Below are 23,030 nucleotides of genomic sequence, written 5' to 3' on the forward strand. Positions count from 1 at the left end.
TTATTTTCCGTACCAAATTCTAATCTCAGAGACTTACAATAATTGAAAATCTTCCACCTTTTTGATAAGTATAAAGTATCAAAAGTATAAGTATCAAAAAGGTGGAAGATTTTCAATTATTGTAAGTCTCTAAGTGGTATGTTCCGAGCTGTCAGTGGAGAGATGGCGTGGGAGGACATCAGTAGACGAATAAGTTTGATTGGTGTCTTTAAAAGTAGGATAGTATGAAAATAAAGATGAAGATAAAGTTGGAATTCAAGAGACAAATTGGGGAAAATATTTGTTTATAGGAAGGGGAGTTAGGGATTGGAATAACTTACCAAGGGAGATGTTCAATAAATTTCCAGTTTCTTTACAGTCATTTAAGAAACGGCTAGGAAAACAATAGATAGGGGATCTGCCACCTGGGCGACTGCCCTAAATGTAGATCAGTAGTGACTGAAGTGATTGAACTCCTTCTACAGTTCAGAACTAATTTTTTTATGTCATCCCAACTTCACTTCCAGATCCCTGTACCCTTATCACCGCTCCCTAGACCACCCCATTTTCCTGAATATACCTCTCTATAACTCTTGTAAGCAAATTTCCTAACTTGTATTTAGCACTGTGGTTTAAATGAAGGCCAACTGAGCGCAGATCACTATCTGCTACCCACCCATTATGATCTACAAATCTCACTCCAAGTTTACCACATGCCCACTCCATAGTCTCATTTAAATCCCCAATCACCTTCCAGTCAGTATCCCTCCTACACAGTATTCCACTGATAACAATTTCCACTTCCTTAACTTCACCCGTGCTGCATTTACCAGATCCCACACATCCGCAACTATGTTGGTACTTATACCTGCTTGCCTTACGTTGTTGATACCAATGTGAAATACTACCACCTTCTCCTTTCCCTCCCCCTTCTCTTGTGCTTTCTTCAACATATGCCTTAACCTAATTCCTGGATAACTCTTTACCCTGGTTCCCTTTCCTCCACACACACTTTCCCCACATGTCTAACAATGGAATCCCCCATGACCAGAGCCTCAACCCTACCCACCTCATTTGATCCCCTCCCCTCCTGGTCAGCCCTATCTTTCCTCACTCCCTTTTCTCCCTCCCATGACCCTGTTCTATCTGTCTTTTCCTATCCTCTGTTCTACATTTCTCTTTCCTACCTTTTTCCTTTCCACTTCCTTCTTCACTTCTCAGTAACAGTTCCCTGTTTCTCAATTTCCCTCTGTCGTTCTATCTGCAGTGACTCGTACTGATTTCTCACAGACACCTGTCCTGAATTCTGATCGTGAATAGAGCCCTTAGCCTACAATCTCCTTCTCCTTAAAACATTAGGCCATCTGTCTTCTACAATTCCCTCCTTTCCTTCCCATCCCTCTTTTATACCTACTGTATCCTGTACATTGTTTGAGGGAGGCCTACTTTGTCCTCTGAGAGAATCCTAATTATCTCTCTCAAACTCTCCAACTCCTCCCTCATACTCCTTAATGCCTGGTCACACCCACAGTTTGTACACTTGCACTCCTTAGCCATTCTTTACGGAATAATGAAAATAAAATTAAAAATAAATTAACTTGTTCTGTGCAAAATAAAAATGAAAGGAAAGAAATATTGTCTAGGATAGTACACAAAGATTACACGATAATAAGGTAATTAATATAGGCTACTACTACACTACAGTACTACTTAGTTATACTACATTTTTATCCTACAACACCCTAAGGCTCCTTTCAGCTGATCCACTTGCTTTCTACGCCACGTCACTCCACTCCACTTCTCAGAACTCTGTTTATCCTTGCTGTCCACTTCCGGCAACGTCTAATCCCCACCACATATTTTGTGTCTCAGTTTGAATCTGGACCATGGACGCGAACGTTATCATTGGGATTTATATTCTTACGCAAAGAAGATTGAGGTGAAAGAAGAGTACTAAGGTTCATTGGCTCCATCCTTTAAATTCATATAACCTAGAACGAGGAGCTCATCGTTTTCTTCTAGACGAACGTACCAGTGATCCAAAAATGTTCTTTAATTACTTTCGTATGAGTGGGAATTTGTTTGATGAATTGTTGTCAATCCTTGAAGCAGATTTACAGCATCAGGGTCTTATGGCGACGATGGGATAGGAAAGGCCTAGGAGTTGGAAAGAAGCGATCGTGGCTTAATTAGAACAGTGGTTCTCAAAGATTGCAAGATTTGCCAAGTGTGCTGCAAAATTTCCGAGCCTTTGTAATATTGCTGGTAAAAAAAATAATATCACTCGATATTTATTTTTTAAAAGGGACATGAGGAAAATATTCAAGAACTGAAAGATATTTATTTTACCTGGGATTTGTTAGCTTACATTTTACAGTGAAACATTTGAGTTATTGAACACAAACACACTTGCACTTCCTGTTCAACAGATATAAGTCACTCATTTTTGTTCTCCCTCGTATTACTCTCGATATTGTTTTCATACTCTTACACTGGGTATCAGTTCACTCTCACTTTTGTTACTGTTAGATTCTGTCACTGACTCACCTTCAACTTTTCTCTTTTTAATTGTGAACTTATTCTAATGGAACTTAGATTTCCTTGTAAAGAAGAAAAATGAACTCAATAATGCATATTATACTTGTCAAATCAACAAAGGTCTACGTAGCCGAGGCAGTAAAGTAATGCTTCCACTTCACTCAACCTACATCAAAAATGAGTGCCAAGATAATTTCTGGGGGTAAAGGGGCAAATCTAACCACTCTATCCCACTAAGAACCAAGGTTACAGCTGATGGAAACCTTTATGTTCCACTCCTCTAAGGGCCTCCATGGCTTGTACGGAGATGGCTGTGCTTTACATAGTAGTGATGTCAAAACATGCCAGAACATGGACGTGGGTTCCAAGTCAACAGACAACTGACAGCAAACGGTGCACGCACAACACGAATCTCCCACATTCTTGCAAACTTCTGTGTTAGTGTGCTGTGGGAATTCACTACAAAGGATAGTGTGCTATGGACAATACAAGGTTTAGAACCACTGATCTAGAAAGACAAGAAACTTACCTTTCTCTTCCCTTGTTTGATATTGGGACTTTTATCTTTATTTTGAATGTTCCACCTGCTGGCACTGATCCCAGTAATTTTGCATTTTATACCAATAACTTTTTTTTTTTTTTTAATAAGTACAGAAATAACAAAATTGGCTTATTTTAATTAGAAGATATGACAACACTGAATTATTTGAGATTCAACATTTTGCCACTTTCTTAGCAATAGATATAAGTCACTCATTTTTGTTCTCCCTCGTTTTGTTGCTTTTGATGCCTCATATATCCTCAGAGAAGAAGAAATTTTAAATTCAATTTATCTGTATATTACTTCACTGTCTATAGTTAACAATAATGCCTACCACTTCATACAGGTTCCTATTCTTATAGCATGCAGTTTCTTCCCTTGAAATTTCTCTGAAAATGTTTATCATTTAGCTATTATATCTGAGTTACTTTATTTTTCATGAAATTAATTTCTACTTTTAGTGCTAGATTTTGCTTTCCTCTGCAATTTTTTTGTGAATTCCCGATATGTAGTTGCCTTATCAATGGGTTCTTTACTTATGTTTGGCTTATAAGAGGTAGAGGTTTCCATTTCTTTATTTCTGCTGAACTCCACTCTCCTATGTTGTCTTGGTCATCAAATTATTCCTTATTTTTATGGAGGTGCCAACTATTACGGATTTTCCATAATTATTACGGATTTCACCTCACGATTACGTCATTACGGTCAAAGGGAAAATTATTATGGAAAAGTAACATTGTCATGAAAAAATAAATTTTCTATGAAAAAGAAAGAAAGAAGAAAATCATTCCACCCTTTGAAGCATTACTGCTCAACCCTCCTCATTTCATTGCTTGTGAGTTGGCAATTATACTTAATCGTTACTTCCTTCTGCTGCCCGTGAACATTGTGAATTTCATTGTGAATTTACTCTGTTCTTCTCCACTGTAAAACCGTAAGCGTGTGTTATTTGCAGTATCAAGTGTACCTGACAGTAACTCTCCACAGAAAGAGTTTTCATAGTTGATAGGAAAAAATCAGACAGGATTCAGGCTTAATTAAGCACATGTGTTGTTGTTAGTCCTTTAGTCGCTTTCGACACTCCGTGACCCCATAGACCAAAGTGCGCCTTTTCTTCCTATCATATACTATTTTCTGAAGTCTTTCTAAATTGAGAGCCGTGGCTTCCTTGATGCCATCAATCCACCTCATCCGTTGTCGCCCTCTTCTCCTGTTACCATCAGTTTTCCCCAGCATTAAGGTCTTTTCCAGTGAATCATTTTTTCTCATAATATGACCGAAGTACTTCAGTTTTTGTCTGAGTATTTGACCTTCCAGTGAACAGCCTGGGTTGATTTCCTGTAATATGGACTTATTAGATCTCTTCGCAGTCCACGGAACTCTAAGGAGTTTTCTCCAACACTATAGTTCAAATGCGTCTATTCTTCGACGCTCAGCCTTTCTTACTGTCCAGGTTTCGCTGCCGTACATTGCTACTGGGAAGACCATAGCCTTCATTATACAAATCTTCATTCTTAAAGTTACGTCTCTACTCTTGAAAATATTATCAAAGTTGGCCATTGCCTTCCTTCCAAGGAGCAAGCGTCTCTTAATTTCATGGCTGTAATCGCCGTCAGCAGTTATTTTGGAGCCCAAGTAGATGAAACTAGGAACAACCTCCATTGTTTCATCATTTATATGTCAGGAGGTGATAGGTTTAGTTGCCATGATCTTTGTTTTCTTGACATTCAACCTTAGTCCAGCTTTTGCACTTCTTTCACCTTCATTAGTAGATACTTAAGTTGTTCTTCACTTTCTGCCAACAGGGTGGTGTCATCAGCATATCTAAGGTTATTTAAATGTCTCCCACCAATTTTAGCTCCAGTTTCTGTTTCATCTAATTTGGCATTCCTCATCACATACTCTGCATATAAGTTGAATAAATAAGGTGACAATATGCAGCCTTGACGTACACCTTTCTCAATCTTGACCCATTCAGTTGTTCCATATAGAGTTCTCACCGTAGCTTCCTGATCAGAGTAGAGATTTCTCATAAGGCAAATAAGATGATCTGGTACTCCCATAGTCTTGAGTACTTGCCACAATTTATTGTGGTCAACACAGTCAAAGGCTTGAGCATAGTCGATAAAGCATAAGTATAGGTCTTTCTGGAATTCTCTTGCTTTCTCCATAATCCAGCGAATATTAGCAATTTGATCTCTGGTTCCTCTGCCTTTGCGGAAACCGGCTTGTTCTTCAGGTAGTTCTCGATCTACATACTGCTGAAGCCTATTTTGCAGGATCTTGAGCATAACCTTACTAGCATGCGATATAAGTGCGATTGTTCGGTAGTTTGAACATTCTTTAGCACTGCCCTTCTTTGGAATTGAGATGAACACTGAGTTTTTCCAATATTTTGGCCACTGCTGGGTTTTCCATATTTGCTGACATATCGAATGTAGCACTTTCACAGCATCCTCTCCTAGGATTTTGAACAGTTCTGCTGGGATTCCATCATAACCACTTGCCTTATTGTTTGCAATACTTTCTCGGGCCCACTTGACCTCACTTTCTAGGATATCTGGTTCTCTCTCTGACAACAGAGTAACTTCATCATCAGGAGTATTCCGATCTTTCCTATACAAATTGCCTACATGTTCCCTCCACCTTTCTTTAATCTCCTCTGCTTCAGTAAGATCTTTTCCATTTTTATCTTTTATCATTCCAATCTTCGCCTGGAATTTCCCTCTGATGTCTCCAATTCTTATGTAAAGATCTCTTGTCTTACCCAGTCTGTTATTTTCCTCAACTTCCTTGCACTGTTCATTCAAAAAGGCATTCTTATCTCTTCCAGCTAGTTTCTGAAACTCTGCATTTAATTTAGACATCTTCGATCTTTCCCCTTTGAATTTTGCATTCCTTTTCTTCTGCTATTTGTAGTGCTTCACTACATCTACACATCTACACTGAAATTACTTATGGTTCAGAAGACGAAAATGTCATCACAGAGGGAAGGATGATGCTTCAAGAAAACCTATACTGAAAAGCAGCTGTTGGGTGCAAAATAAACTACAAAGAATTTATCACAGAATGTGCAAATTTTATTGTGAAATATGATTTACTTAAGAATAGATAGCTGTTGGAAGGGCAAAAGGAGTGGTCTCATTATCAAGTAGGGGAGGAGCATGCCTTGGATTTGACTCAAAAATTTTCTCAGGGTTGGTGCGGGTGGGGGCATTTACTGATAACCGGATTCAAAAGTTGGTGCCTGTTTTTATTTAATTCATAAATTGTATTCCAACTACATATCTTGCTTCTAATTTTACTTGAATGTCATTACCAGGCGAGCTGGCCATGCTGTTAGCTTGCATCCGGGAGATATTGGGTTCAAGCCCCACTGTCGGCAGCCCTAAAGATGGCTTACTGTGGCTTCCCATTTTCACACCAGGCAATTGCTGGGGCTGTACCTATGCCTTTCCTATCCTGCCGTCGCCATAAGACCTATCTTTGTCAGTGCGACATACAACAAATTGTAAATAAATAAAAATGTCATTACCAATTAAGTTCTTCCATGTTTGAACTGTGTTGTGTTTTATGTACTTTATATACAAGTTACTGATGTTTCGAATACATTGCAGTATTCTTCTCTCCCCTTGTTTAATAGTAGGACTTTTCTTATGTGCATTAACATATGGAACACCTTGTTACATGTCAATGACGCTCATTTGCACTTCTTCAGAAATCTTCCAGTGGAAAATGCTTCAGCCCTATCTGACCTAAACAGCTTGCCATCCAAAACCATTAAAATGACCGGTAGACACATATGGAAGGAACTTTGAAATGATGCCATTGAGACCTGGACAAGGCTTTGAGAGGTAAGCGAGCCGTTCTGTACTCAGATGTCCCTCAAACTAATTCATGGATAAGCAATAGAAGGGGATTTCATGCTCCGAATGGACAAATGCCCTGAAGATGTCGTGCATCATTACAGTGGTTTGCACAATACTGGGTTTTCCAAACTGCAGCGAGACTGAAACTCTTGGACATATACTGGGCTCATGCCCCGAAGGAGAATTGCTGGTGAACGCAAGACATCATGAAGTGAGAAAAGCTCTAGCCTCATCCTTGAGATCATTAGGATCAAAAACCCGTGAAGATCTTTTCGAAGAGCTGATATTGTTGCAATAAACTGGCGCACAGCAAAAGCTGTCGTATTAGATCCAACTGTTGATAAACTTAACCATGATAGGTTAATATGGTTATCCATATTGACTTGTCTGAATCTATTACAGAATTATTTAAAATAGTTTTACTTGAGTCCGCCTTGTCAATACACCTTATAATGAAAGAAAACTATTTATTTTACCATACATGTTTCGGGAAGAATCGATAGGGGTACATAAGTCACCTTCACAAAAAATACTACAGTATACTGTATTTCAAACATTGGCAACCTTTGCATAAAGTATGTAAAACAACAGCATGGTTCAATCTGGAGAAAGTATCTTAACAAATGTGGCAAAAGATCTACAGAGGTTGATGCCACAAACAAATAGAAAAGAAAAAAACTTAACAGGTAATGGAAGATTCATGTTGTTATATTGTTTTATTCTTTGAACTGACCACTGATGAAGGGAATGGATGACTTCCCGAAACATGTATGGTAAAATAAATAGTTTTCTTTCATTATATGGTGTATTGACAAGGCGCATTCAAGTAAAACTATTTTAAATAGTTCTGTAATAGATTTAGATCCAATAATTTGCTTTGAATGGGATCAACATCAGGCATCTGAAGTCGACCAGGAGAAGAGGTCCATCTACGAACCCTGTCTACTGTACCTCTCTTATCGCTATCATGTTCCATTGAAAAATTGGTGTGTTTTCGGACTACTGTTTGGCAGTAAGGCTGCTGTGCCACTGTTGATGTGGACATACATGAAAAGCCTTGGATTGTCTTTTAACTTATCTAAATGACATTGCTTTGAACATTATTAAGGACTCACTTAAAATTCTCCATCACCATTTGTAATTCACATGATAGGGAGTCAATCCTATTATTAAACTATATATACTGATACACAACAATGCAAGTAATTGTGTTCTTGTTTCAGGCCCCTGTGGTCACTTACTATTTGTAAGTTGTTTCCTCTCTTGGAGACTTTGCGTATTGGTAATTTGTGTATTTGTTATTATTATTACTTATATATTACACAGAGGCTGACAATCAAGCGAAAGATATGTTCCAAGATGCCTTCCAGGGCTTGCAGAAGCCGGTGGGAGGAGAGACTACATAAGGCGAGGCACAATGACTACTTTCATAGTTGATTTTAGCTGCCTGGGGAGACCAATTATCTCGGATCGATAGGGGTATATGAGTCATCTTCACAAAAAATACTACAGTATACTGTATTTCAAACATTGGCAACCTTTGCATAAAGTATGTAAAACAAAAACATGGTTCAATCTGGAGAAAGAACTTAATAGAAACTTAACTGATGTGGCAAAAGATCTTCAGAGGTCAACACCACAAACAAATAGAGAAAAAACTTAGCAGATAATGGAAGATTCACATTCAAGACCTGAATCTCATTTGCCCTCCCTCTTTAAACCACCTTTATGCAATATTTTTATTCTTATGTGTCAAAAATCTTTGCATTATTTACAAATCATCCATATTTATGTTGCAAATATTATCAATGGGTATTCTTTTACATACGTACTTTAAAAAAAGTGACTGTAATAAAAAATTTACTATCACTTTGTAATTCTAGTTCCAGGTCTACAGTTTCAACACTAAAGTTCTGAACTGACAATCTTTACAAGTGTTTTAGGTACATGTTGTTATTTTAAATACCAGTGGCGGCTGGTGGTATCTAAAGTTGGGTGTTGCACCAAAAATTTCGGTGTCACATTTTAATAGCTTACAGAAATAACAAGAAACTCTATTATTGTTAAGTACTGAACTATATTCCTACTAAAACTGAAATATATCTGGCAATTACAACCCAGGAAATGAGGTTAATTATACACTCTAACTACAGTTACTCTTAATAATAATGTTATTGGCTTTACGTCCCACTAACGACTTTTTAATGATTTTCGAAGACGCCGAGATGCCGGAATTTAGTCCCACATGAGTTCTTTAACGTGCCAGTAAATCTACTGACACGAGGCTGACGTATTTAAGCACCTTTAAATACCACCGGAGTGAGCCAGGATCGAACCTGCTACGTTGGGGTCAGAAGCCCAGCGCCTTAACCGTCTGAGCTACTCAGCCTGGCACAGTTACTTTTGCCTCACTTGAATTGAAAATGTGTCCTCCTGTTTTTCATTGAAGCAAGATGTTGGTAATATTGTGGGTGGTCTGGTATGGCGTGGAAAAGAAATCACCCAGCAAGTTGGCCGCGCAGTTAGGGTCGCGTAGCTGTGAGCTTCCATTCGGGGGATTGTGGGTTCAAACACCACTGTCGGAAACCCTGAATGGTTTTCCGCGGTTTGCCATTTTCACACCAGGCAAATGTGTGGCTGTGCCTTAACTAAAGCCATGGTCACTTCCTTCCAACTCCTAGCCCTTTCCAGTCCCATCGTCACCTATCTACGTCGGTGCAACGTAAAGCAAAAATTGTAAATTTAAAAATTGGAAATGAAATTATCTTTGCAAGAGGAGAGGAAGTAAGAATGAATTAATCTCCGCAGGGTGGCGCAATCTAACGGGGACATTTGGAACTGTTTCTTGATAGGGAACTTGCTAGTCTCGTGCAACTCCCTGAGACCGATACTGGTGAGCATGCTACCTGATCCTATGCAGGCTTAGGCTTGTCCCTGCTGAGGTACATTGCGCCGCGCTGTTTGCTAGGGAGTTGCCGTAGGAAAGCAAACCCCCCTGAGTTTGATTCTAAGCCAGCAGCGGTTACGAAGCATTAGTACAGTGAATGACCAAAGAGGGTTCATTTTAACATGTTTTCGAATATATGTCAGGTTTATTAAACTAAAACATTAGAAGAAAAGATGACAAATGAAGTTCAGAATTATTGGGAGTTGTGCAACACTGCAACAATACCACGCACCGCCCCTGTTAAATACCCAGAAAAGTATGGTTATGATAATAATTGTTGTTGTTTTAAGAGACAATGCAATTAAATTATTTTAACTTGTATGTTGCTTTAAGATTTGCTTAATGATACGGTACAACATGTTCCGTGTCTTCCTTGTAAAGCCTTTTTAAATTGTATTGCATGCATTAGTTTATTGGTTATTCTGTAAATCTCATGTACCGGATATTGTATTTGTGCTTATTGCTTAGTTGGTGGTATCTAGCTGCTTTTGGTTTTAGCTGGCCCATGTCTCCTTCTGGTGGCATTTCCGAGCCCCAGTACTGCTATGCTGATTGTTCCAACTGTCCTCAGTGTAAACATTGTCTTAACATTGTGGAACCCTCTGCTACTAACATCAGTCACCATACTCTTTCAAAGGGTCATGAACTGCATGTTGAAGCATTTAACATGCTGCAAGAAAGTTTCTTAATGTCAAAAGACATTCGCTTGGGGAATTCCCAGTTTGACAGATTGGTTCCCAACTATCACTTACTGTCATCCCAGTGTAATGCCCTAGCCTGTGGGAATGCAGACACTGTACCAGGGGACTATTTGAGCCCAGTTACTGTTAAAAATACTACTCTGTTGCCATCTATTCTGGAGCACTGCTTCTTTGAGACAAATCCTGTAATGCCTGCAGAATTTAAAATGTTAAGCAAAGAAAAAATGCCCCATTGCCAAGGAAGTAATCTTCCTGCTTCATGTGGACATTCTGTTCGAAGAATTCCTTGTTTTAATCAGGGAGGAGGTTTACCAACCCATCCTCTTCACAATTTAAGTTTCCAAGCTAAGGATCACAGTGTGGGTGATGGGTTTCCAGAGCCTAACATGCATGACTCTAACAGTGGTTGTGGTGATGTTCATTGTAGAGCTGATGCTACTAATCATAGTCAGTTTGGAGTTAGTTTTGGAGCCAACTTTATCGTTTCCAGTTTGGAGGACGAGTTCTACGTGGATGCTGGCATACGGATTCCACAAGAGTTAGCTGCATCAGACTTACCACCCTTTCCATCCAGAATACCTAACTTGCGAGAGATTCTCTTCAGAAATCGAAGTGCCAGTGATTCTGCAATTGGTCATGTGAATCCTCAAACACAGAAAATTTCTGTGACAGTATCAGTAGATGACATGAAGGAATCTCCAGATTCACTTTCTAATGCGCCTGTCACTCCAGAGTCAAAATTGAAGTATAGTTCTATACCTAAGAAGCCAATTAACAATGGTGCTAGTGAACGTACTGCAAACAGTCCTGGGAAACTGTCTTCACAAACAAGTTCTGTTCCTAAGTTGTTGATACAAAATAGTGTTCTTAGGCGTCACTCAGGTATGTATAGTGCTGGCTCATCTAATCTGAAAGGTAAAGGTAGCCTTTCAGAACAGAAACAAAAGGATGCTACAGTGATTGCTAACAGGAGACACAGTTATATGGATGGAGAAAAAGTAACCAAGGGGACTGGGCTTAGTGGTAAATGCAATGAAATACCTGTACTCAGAAAAGGAAGCTATACGGGTGGGAATAGACGGCATAGTTATATTGAAAGAACATCTTCTAATGATACTGAAAAGAATAATCAGAGTTCTTCAGCTAGAAAGAGTCTTGGATCTGTTTCTTGTAACAAACGTCTTAGCTATATTGATAGGGAGCAGAGTGGTATCCCATCAAATATGAGGAATAATACAGAAACTTTTTTACGTAAAGGATCATCTACTACTCGCAATTTTAGTGATTCAGAATCAAAAACTCTGGATGCAGCTAGCAAACGAAGAAGCTTAATATTTACTAGGCCGCATAATGTAACAAAAGATAATCAGCGAGTTAGTTCCTTGGATCGAGGCTGTGAAACTGAAACTAAGGATAGTGATGATAGAAAAAATAATTTAAAAGTTTCTGAAACTCCTCTGCATCCTCAATCTTTGGCTCTGGAGAATAAAAGAAGGCACAGTTCCCTTGAAAGAGATGATCTTGAACGTTTGAAAAATACTGGGCATGGGAAGTCTTGCAGTAACAAAAATCATGCTCAATCCAAAGTTTTGTGTTCCAGTATGGACCAGCTAATATCTTCAAAGGAGAGAGCATCTCAGAAATCTGAGGAAGAGTTATCATCAGGAGGCATGAATATAATCAATAATGAGCACAGAAGTAGTGAAAATGTGTGTGTTTTTAAAAATGACTTGAGCTTAAAGACTGACAAGGACTCTCCTGAATTTTCAGTTACTGATGAAAATTTAGAAATGTCATTGCTTAGGAAAGGGAACAGACTTAGCTTCAGCAAGATACCTAGAGGGGTTGCTAGCTGTCACTCAAGTCCTGGGAGTAGCCGTGCTTCAAGTCCTACAGGGGTACCATTCCACGGAAATGCCACCAGAGTACGGCAAAGGACAGCACCCAACAGTCGAGCATCAAGCCCAACCAGCAGTAGTGGCCGAAAAGGACCTCAACGGCTGAGTTTGGGTAGTCTCAACAGCTACATGAGTAATCTGAAGCTTGCCGATACAGCCAGTCGTCTACCTGTTAGGTAAAGTAGTTAAAATTTCTTTGTAACATTGATTTTAACTTTCACATGTTATTAGTAAAGATTATGTTTTGATTTTAAGTAGCGTACTGTAATTTTTAGAATGTGGCATCATTTATCTTTTGGTTTATGCTTTCACAGCCTGAAATAATAGACATGCTAATCTTTTGAGTTTATATTGTGTGAAACAAGAGAATCTGCTATAAAACTTGATGTTTGACAAAGTTATTCCTATGCTTCTTGAGAAGAAACCATCTCTCTCATAATAGTACTCCCAACATCAGGTTTTTATGCAGTTTGTCTTATTTCATAGGGCATAAAATCAATAGTGGACTATTGTGTCCAGGATATATCTTGCTAGAAAATCAGTATTATTTGGTGTATTTTTTTTTCAGTAACAACATTAGATATTTTTCTAAACACATAGCTTCTTTTGTTTAATTGTACTTTTTAGTGAACTCACTTTTCTTTTCCTTGTTCTCTGAGTCTCTCTGCTATCTTAGGTGTGTTCTACAGTTGCATTATACCTTTACTGTTTGAGAGAGAGAAATTTTCTTGAGTAACAGCACATACTTATATTAAACTGGTTTGATAGAAAGTACTATTAAAGGAAACCTCTTCTTCATACTCATCAGTTATACTTTTCCTGGTCTTTTGTAAGATTGAGCCACTAACAGACTAGACATTTTTCTGTGTTGTTGCCATTTATTAAGCTCAATTGATCGTTATATTTTTAATTTGTACCTATATAGAAGATAGGAATATGAAAAGGAACACAGAATAAATACAAAGGCAGGTCAGTACAGGGAGGGGAGGCAAGGAAAACACAAGATGACAAAGACAATCTTCACATCTTCATATACTGTCAGCTTCAAATAGATAGACAATCTCCTCATCAGTCCCAGTTCTTGTCAACCGTCAACAAGCTAGTTTGGACATTAACATTAAATGGGGTGCCATCTTGACAGATCTTCATTCTTGATATGGGAAGTGTGGAATAAGAAGGAAGTCATATAAAGAGAAGAGAAGAAATAAAACTGAATACAGCTATGGTACAATAATAGGAACACAGGGTAAACACAGAAAGGATCCCTACAGGTCAATATAAGGATAATATAAATTTCTATTGCTCTTTATCATTGGATATAAACTTCATGGTTCTGATCCATATTGAATTGTAATCACAATAATAATTATTAAATTAATGTCAAAATGGTCCACCTTTCAATACTGTAATATGCAATATTTTGAATTACATTAATTAGGAACTAGTTTCGGCCTGGGCTGGCCATCTTCAGCCTTAATATAAAGCATATAATAACTAAACAAAAGTACAAAGTACAAATTTTTCAAATTTACTCATAATTTCGTCCCAGTTTTTAATGTCAATTGTAAATTTGTTCATTTGTTTTATGTCAATTGTGTGTTTGTACATTTGTTAGTTATTATATGCTTTACATTAAGGCTGAAGATGGCTAGTCCAGACCGAAACTAGTCCCTAGTTAATGTAATTCAAAATATTGCATATTATAGTATTGAAAGGTGGACCATTACGACATTAATTTAATTATTATTGCTTCTTATCCTATTATGTGTTCCATTTCATGTTCTTACTTTCTATATGTTACTTGACCTGTCACTTGTTCATACCTTTCTGTTATTTACATCATTAGATTGAGAAAATGGGAAGAAGAAACTTCTCCAGGATGTGTACATATCTCTTGGCATTCTTCCTTTCTGAGAGAATGAACATACACACAAGAGCGTTGACAGGATTGTCACACCATGTAGTGATGATAAGTCTAGAATTAACTATTTAAATCATAAATTTTGGATTCTCATCTTTGGGAACTCAGTGATGGACAATAGATAAAACCACCAATAATACGCAGCAGATTCCCATTGACATTGACAAAGGTATTTCTAATGACTTTTAAGCACTCGTCAGCACCAGGTTTGAGTTCTAGTGAGATAGCTCTCTTCGGTCACCGATGCCCTTCTGATGATTAACTGAATCACTATATATCTGTCTGTTGGTAAACCTGCTATTGGTTTTGAAATTTTGTATGTCTTCCCTTCTCAATTCTTCACCATCTCTGTACCATAAGCAAGCAGCTTGTTGTGGGGAAATAAGTGAAATGTGGCCCACATTCTGAATGTTCATACATGAAGTGGGTTAAGTGAAATTTCTCATATTTAGCAGAATATAAAAAGTTTAATAATGTGTTTTAACACGTTGAGTGCCAGACCGAAATTCATGGAATTTCCATTAAGTGCCAAGGGCTAATAACATTGAGTTACTCCCTGGTACCAAAACATTCACAGGCTTAACCAAGCAAGTGATCACTAAAATGAGGATGTATTTATGATATATATAAAGTTAACTTATTATGAATATTAGGTCAAATATTGCGACCCCGTATGGGGTCGTATTGGTCATTACGAATTGAATACGTGCACACGTCCCCATATGGAGCAGCATTTATACATTAGTTAATGTCCCAACACTCGGCCATACTTACCTTTTCCTTTGCAGGGACACATTATATGTTATTGAATATGAGAGGCGTGTTAGCTTGTTCATACTGGAGCCGTACAAAGGTACGATCCCCGATTTTTTATTGGAAATGTTTGTAAATTATGATCTCCCGATTTAAGGTTAGAAAATTTTCCTATAAAATTTTGTTATATACAGTAGTGAAAATCATGTGAATTTTATGATTTAGGATGCAAGGGCATAATATTATAAGAAGAATTTGTAGTTATGCAGTATTGAATATGTTTGTATAACTTTTAAGTTGGTTAAGAGAACCTAGCAGTGATGATTGTGCAACATGGGAACCAGTGACTGTATCATTGAAGACGGTTGAAGTCGGTCGAAATTGATGCAACATGAGGCTTGGAAACCCAGAGTACAGTGGGGAAGTATATGCTGAAGTTTGTAATTCATCAGTTTGGATGGATGTGTGAGATCGCTATTTGCTCTATACTGGGTTCAAAATCCCTCTAACTGTATACTTCTTATATATTATCATTGTCCAACTTGTTCAGTATATCACCCAGACTATCTGCACTGTCTTCTACTGCTCGATTTATTCATAGTGACTTAAAGAAACGGGAAACTTACAGAACTACACATTTACATAAACAATCCGTGCGTGAGATAGACAGTGACTTTGTCACCCACAAAGCACTCTTGACGTACCCATATTGAGTCGCGCCAAAACAGGAATTGACGAATGAAAGGTACTTAAACGTACTTAAATAGACAGCTAATAGATGGCAGGAAGATACTTTATACAGCTTCAAAACACAGTTATTGCTCACCCAAATGGGTTTGCACAGTTCTCGATTTTGAACGAACGTACGACCCCATATGTGGTCACTTAGCACTCAACGTGTTAATAGCAGTAACTCATTCCTTTGATAACTGACTGACTCCTTGGCACAATAGTATATGTGGGACTGCCAAGTTGTTTTATCCTGGTTATTAGAAAAGTGAAACTCTTGTGAAAACTGGCTAGCATATTGTGACTAAGAATATTCACTTTCTCAAAACAGTTGTTCCAATCACTATTTTGTTATTTACAAGTGAACTACGCGATAACTTGTCGACATACACCACACAATGAACCTGAATTACAACAATGCATCTAGACCCCTATATGTAACATTTTCATCCAATCCTGGAACATTTGCAAATTTTCAAGTGATTTGTAGAAATTTGCAAATTCGTATGCAAAATTATTTCTATGATACGAATAACTCTTGCGAATAACTGTTCTCAATAATGAAAGGAAACAAGTCTCTGCTAGATACAGATTGACAGACATGCATCTTGTTTCAGTCTGAAATGAAGCCACAGTAAATAATATTTCTCCTGGCGACAGAAAAAAGATGTCAGATATTGTTTAGAAAAAAATATGTTACCGGTATTTTTGTTTTTCCTTACTAGCACAAATATATTTTTGTAAAGAAATATTTGAATGCTTTATTGCAGATTACATATGACTTTTTTTTGTGTGTGTGTGTGACCAACACCATCTTTCATTCACATAATTCGGCCTAGTTGAGGTTTTTAGTTTGACATGGATGATGTACCAGAATTGGGGACTCTCATACCTCCATTCAGGTTTCAGTTTAAACAGTGGCAGCTCATGAAAAAAATTTCTGAAAGTTCACAACATTTTTGTTCACATCTCATATGTACCAAAGTATAATGCAAGTCCATAAAGAACAACATATTAAATAATTTCACTAAAAGTTCTTTGTACGGTTCCTTCTCCATTCATAATATGATAGAACCGCTATAACAGAGGATCCATTTTATCTGTGAGTGTACAACAAAACTAAAATTACTACTACTAAAATGTTTTCATTCCATACCCTGGTGGGGTAAGACAAGTCTCCTAGAGGGTGACGTCTTCTGTCAAGCCAGGAAATGTATTGTGGTGAAGATGAGAGGGGAGCGGCCATGGCTTATAAAAGGAACTGTCTCAGTATTCGTCTTAGTGGGAAGAATGGAAACCACGGAAAACCACGGGACCAGCCCATCGCCTCCTGTATATAGAGTTGAAAAGCCACAGTAAAGCCGTGGCCACTGTTAGCTGAAGCTACTCTGTTCGGTGAAAGTAAAGTTCACAGCAACTTTGCTACAATGCTGTACTGTAGTGAATGTTAAAGGATGCGAGCAATATTCTTGGTTTTTACGTAGCACAGCGCTCACTAGGGTATGACAACAGCATCAAAATTATGTGACCACAGTTACCGTTACTCAAATTAATTTCACTTGAAATGATTCTCCACCTGCAGCGTAAAGTAAATTTCTTCCCACAATTACAAACACCGTCCAACCTGACTAAAATTACTAGCAAAATCTTTCAGCATGATAATGCAATAGTAATTTCTGGGAGGCAGCAGCTAACTGTAATGGGGATAGTGGCAGACCCTTCTGGTCAACTTTTCTTTTCTTTTTTCTATTTCTTTTTTATTTTACATGTTGTTTTATACGCACCAACACAGATAGGTCTTATGGCGACGATGGTATAGGAAAAGGCTAGGAGTGGGAAGAAAGCAGCCATGGCCTTTATTAAGATACAGACCCAGCATTTGGTTGTGAAAATGGGAAACCACAGAAAAATCATCTTCAGGGCTGCCGACAGTGGGGTTCGACTGGTCAACTGTAATACGATATCTGGTTAGAGGGTTGTACGCGGGAAAGGCACATACATTACCGTGCTCCTCGCTATGGGGATATCTGTGCATAAACCATGATGTAATCTGCTTGCACAGGCGCATAGTCTTCAGGATCATAGCACAAAATCCAAAGTGCTCCATGCATTGTCAGTCAAAACGAACAGCTGTCAAAACAGGTCGAAACAAAAGAAACGATTTTAAATTATCCATGCATGTGTATCCATGCAGTAAAGTATGATGGACATCTAATGTGCTCTTGAGAGCCTACCACCACTGATTTTAAGATTGATCAGACACATAAAGCTTAGACAACAACTTCTGTGATGCCATCTAATAACAAGAAAAAACCAACCAACAATGAGCATAATTCCTTGACAGTGGAATGAATAATCTAACCTGACCACTTAGACTAATATAGGAAAATAAATTTGAATAACCCTATGTTTTTGCATGATATGATTACTTTATTGTTTTATATTATGGTACTGTCTATTATGTTTTAACAAACTTTATTGATCAGAACATTCTGAACATGCTATAAAATAATGATTAAATATATCACTGTTTATTTAAGTCAATCCTTCTGTGGAATATATGTAATGCTAGAGCAACATTTGATATCTTTAGGTGCAGTGAATGAATGAACATTGAATGTTTTCTTTTATGCAGTAAAGTATGATGGACATCTACCTAAAACTTCTTCTCGTGTAGACCGTGCCAATTTGTTAAATGCGTCTTCATTCCTGCTGTGATATGGCAACCATAATGATAGTACTGACATTGTCATTGTAAACGCCTTATAGTAGCACGGATGAAAGATCTGACAGTATAAACAAGTTGACACTGTCCACAGGGAAAGAAGCATTAGCTTCCTAACCTACAATAATGAAGATGATCAACCATTTTTTTTTTCTTTTCGTTTTATTACTGAATATCAAGTTAGGCTTTCACAGCTGGTGTCACAATGATAATAGAGACATTTTCCGAGTCTTTAGGATGTGCCAATTTGACCACAGCTACTATCAGCTTCTGGTATCATTATCAAGAATGCTTTAAATTGAAGAACAGAATCCAAATTTCAAAGAGTTAACCATACAATAAGGTAGAAAGAACCCTTTGTGAAGCTTCATTTTATCATGATACTACATGCAGTAGAACTTGGTTAATTCAAATTCATGAATAATTTTAACTTTTCTAGCAGTCCCTTGACATTCCTATACAATGTTAAAAATTCATGTTTAATTCAAATACGGTATTATATTGCTTAATTCAAAGCAAAAATAACTTATCAGAACAGTGATATTTTCAAAAAATTATGTTTTAAGGATGATGGAATGCTGCTTGGGCGAATATAGTGTTGAATCATGCTGTAGCTGAAAATGGAGCTGTAGTGGTTGCAAAGCTAAGAAAAAGTTCAAAGTCTTGGCTGCCTGAGGGTATATTCCTTGAACACTCTTCTAGGTAGCAATATTTGAGTCTGCTTATTAGGCCTAACCCCAGAACTCCTCTGTGAAGTTGATTGGCAGCTGTCGACATTAAGACCAGCCTAGTTCACTAAAACTGTGAAGTGTATTGTGTTATGTTCAGAATTGTTTGCGAGTTTTCCCATCATGTCTGCTTAAAAGAAAACATGGTACTTATTATCATTATTTTTATTTTTTTGTCATATTTTACTGTCTTTGCAACCTGAGGAATCACTGATAAAGTAGGGATCGTTTTGAGTTCAAGATTTGGGCAAGTACATTGTGTAATATTGTTTAATTCAAAATCATGGTTAATTTATTTATTTTTCCTGGACCCTTCTGGTTCAAATCAATTAAATTCTACTGTAACTGAATAAAAGTGTTTCAACCTCCATTATTCTGTGTAAATAATTATTTGAGAAGTTTAAAAAGATGACATTATAGCTTTTTTAATTGTCATATGTACAAACTCTACTTTATACTTTCAGGAAACCACCACCTTAATTGATTGGGAATCTTTGTAAACGACTGCAATATTCTTGTGCTTGTGCATATTTGCATAGCACAATAAGAATCAAATGTGAATTATTTCTGTAAGTATTTAAAGGTTTATTTCACTCAAGAAAAATCCAGTTACCATTAAAAATTTTAGATCTTCAGAAGTTTAGTATTACGTGTGAATATAGAACTGTAGTGCTTTGTTTATAACTTGTTGATCTTTGTCAAAATATTAAGTGCAACTAATGAGAATCATTGTTTACTCTTGCCAGAGTTCTGTAAATAGATCTAAGATTTCTGATGTGGGTTAAGTACCTTATTATGACGATTGTCCATTTCTATCCTGAATGTTTCAGAAGTACAATTATGTTGTTTGAGGTAGTGCTGTATTACTTTTGCTGAGCACATACAGGCCCTTACTAGTCTTAGAGAGGTTATTTTAATTTTTAGTTTTGTGAAGAGTGCATTGTTACAACTGTGAGAGACTGAGTGTAGAATAAGACTTTCCATAGTTTACTGCATTTGTAGCTGTATCTGATCTGTCATGACCATCACTAACTTAAACATCCAAAAGTGTTCAAGTTTTATATACTATTTGTAGCTATCGTTCAGGATATCTTTGGCAATCTGAAATACATTGTAAGACTCCATTTTAGGATAAAATGGTAAAAGAAATCTTTATAAGCTTCAAATTTTATAACTAGGAAGCAGACATAGTTATCTCACTTTTATTTGGTATTATTTTTCTCTCTTTTGTACAGGATTTTTGTGGAGTAGAGTTTCCCAGACACATCCATTCATTCTTCACTTTGTACAAAAAATGAGATTACTAATGGAATTTGATTTTAATTATTCCTGTGTTTGTATATTTAAGAAAATCACCAAAAGTGGTTGGAAAAGAAAACTTCATTTTCAAAGTCTTGAAAGTGCTTAAATTTTATTGCAGCCCTTAAATTTATGTTCAGAACAATACTGAAGGTTTGGACCACAACTAGTGCTCACCTTTTTTGTTGTCAACAGTAACAGTGTAGATGCTTCCCAGTTTTGTGGGAATATATTTGTTTTCTATCTTGAGTATAAAATATCTGACAGTATTTCAAAGAAATTCAAATTTTAGCATTTAAAGTAGTTATCAAAGTACATCCCTTGCTTATATTTGAGAATTATATACTATTTTCTTGTTGTCTACTCAAGAATTAAAACTATTACTCATTTATTATTCCATTTATAATGAAAATCTATTGAAATGTCGGAGTTGACACTTTTATGCAGAATGCTGATGAAGTTAAAAATCTAGAACATACCTTCACACCATATGCCATAGCGAGAAAGCACTTACTTGTACCCTGTCCTCTAAGTTAAAATATATATTATACTGTATATATATTAAGAGTACTACAACCTTTTATCACTGTCGATCAGTTTAGATGTACTTAAATTTGAAAACAAGTAAAGCATATTGTTCTTTTTTATTTGAACTGTACTATGTTAGAGATGAGGATAGTATTAGATGGTGATATTTTTGAGATAATAATAATTTTTTTATTTACTTAAATATTTTGTTTGCTGAAAGCAAATTCATAAATCTACTACCTTCTACACAGTAAGAAGTTTGTCATACCTAAGTTCCCATAAAATGGCAATTGGCAGAATGTAGAATTGTGTTAAGAAAGTGAAAACAAAAAGGACCTCTTTCTTACACCCAAGGTTGGTTTGTAAATCAGAGGAAAAATGGCAGCCCTAAATTGAAATTAAGCATAGAATTTAAAAAGGACATAATTAAACATTGCTCAGTTTGGAGTGTCAAAGGTTGTGATTTGAAGTACCTTATTTACACGTTTACTGTCACGGCTTTATATTGTCAGGGAAAATTACATTTTGAAACTGAAGTTACAAAAATAGTATGTAACTTCTCTGATAAAAGTCTCGAAGTACAAAAATTTTACATTCAATACAATTTACAAGACATATGGTACTTGTTGAAATAGGGTTGTGTGTTTTTCTTTTTTCATTACTTTTATTTCAATGTACAAAATGGTATTATGGATCATTTTCACATAACTTGCATATTTTACTATTTAATAGTTTTAATCTTATATGATAATATCTGATCTTATTTATGCTGACCAGTTTTGTCAGATTTCATAAATCCCTGTTCTTCAATTCTGCTACCTTATTTCATACATTATTTTTAAATCACTAATTGATGTGAACAAATATAATTACAGTATATCTAACAATTGAATTTTAATACATGTGTCGTATCCATGAGGGAAATTCACTGTACATAACTCATTTTGCATTTTTTTTACTATTTATTCTCAACTCGGTTACTTTCCCAAAAGATCCCGTTCTTTTTTCATTGAATGTGTAACAACCACAGCACAGTAGTGTTGATCATGAATGACATTACAACAGAACTCTAATTTATGAACTCCAAATCTTCTTCATTAAGCCAAACAAAGAGAAGTTAGATGTCATTGAATCCACAGCTCCTTGCATGAACTTCACTTCCAGCCTGTTTTCCTCTCCGATGTAGTGAATATTCGAATTTTCAGGATGTTCAGCAGGCAGATATCCTCCAGTTCATTTTGATGAGATGTTTCATCGTCATAGCTGCCATTAACATCTTCATAAAGAAGACATTATTTCTTTTTCAGGAAGAAGTTGAGCCCATTTGAAAGAATTAGTGCAAGAGCAATACATTTTTTACCTTCTAAACATTTTTCTTGGAATAGCAAACAGCTTCTTTGGAGAATAGAATTCCAGCTTTAAGTTCATCAGTTGATGAATTTTTTGCATACCACATACAGTAAGTAAATCAGTGGGAATTTCTGATTCATTTGCAGCAATGCTCTGTGGTTGCACATAGAAAACTTTAACTGATGTGTGGTCCTTCAGTTTGTTGAATCTTTATTCTGCTGTTTATATATTCTTACCATGGGCAACTAATGCATCACAGGACTATTTCAACTGCAGCTTCAATCCCATCATCAGCACCACTACCATGGCCTCCTTCACAGTAATGACCATGTGAACCACAGAGATCCTGCTTTTTCCAGTCTGTTAGAGAACAAGTAGAAGTTCTTGTTTTGGTGATATTGTGCAAATGGACCATCTAAAACACATGCAGAATCCATACTTGTGGTGCTTCACTCTCTATGGACCTAATAATAGGTTCCAAGTGAGCCCAATAGCAGCTGGTCCATGTCCCTGAGAGGAAGGTT

General features: G+C 36.8%; 1 protein-coding gene across 1 annotated transcript in view; it reads left to right on the plus strand.

Annotated features, from left to right (window-relative positions):
• The window catches only part of LOC136871708 (uncharacterized), a 245,700-nt gene extending 223,751 nt beyond the window's left edge, over positions 1-21,949 (plus strand). Inside the window, exons 18-19 of the mRNA XM_068227141.1 lie at positions 10,343-12,649; positions 19,794-21,949. Coding sequence (XP_068083242.1) covers positions 10,343-12,649; positions 19,794-19,809 — 2,323 coding nt within the window. The 3' untranslated portion in view covers positions 19,810-21,949. The remainder of the gene's footprint in view (positions 1-10,342; positions 12,650-19,793) is intronic.
• The last annotated feature ends 1,081 nt before the right edge of the window (positions 21,950-23,030 follow it).

This window comes from Anabrus simplex, chromosome 1 (assembly GCF_040414725.1).
Source record: "Anabrus simplex isolate iqAnaSimp1 chromosome 1, ASM4041472v1, whole genome shotgun sequence".
In the NCBI taxonomy this organism is placed as follows: domain Eukaryota; kingdom Metazoa; phylum Arthropoda; class Insecta; order Orthoptera; family Tettigoniidae; genus Anabrus; species Anabrus simplex.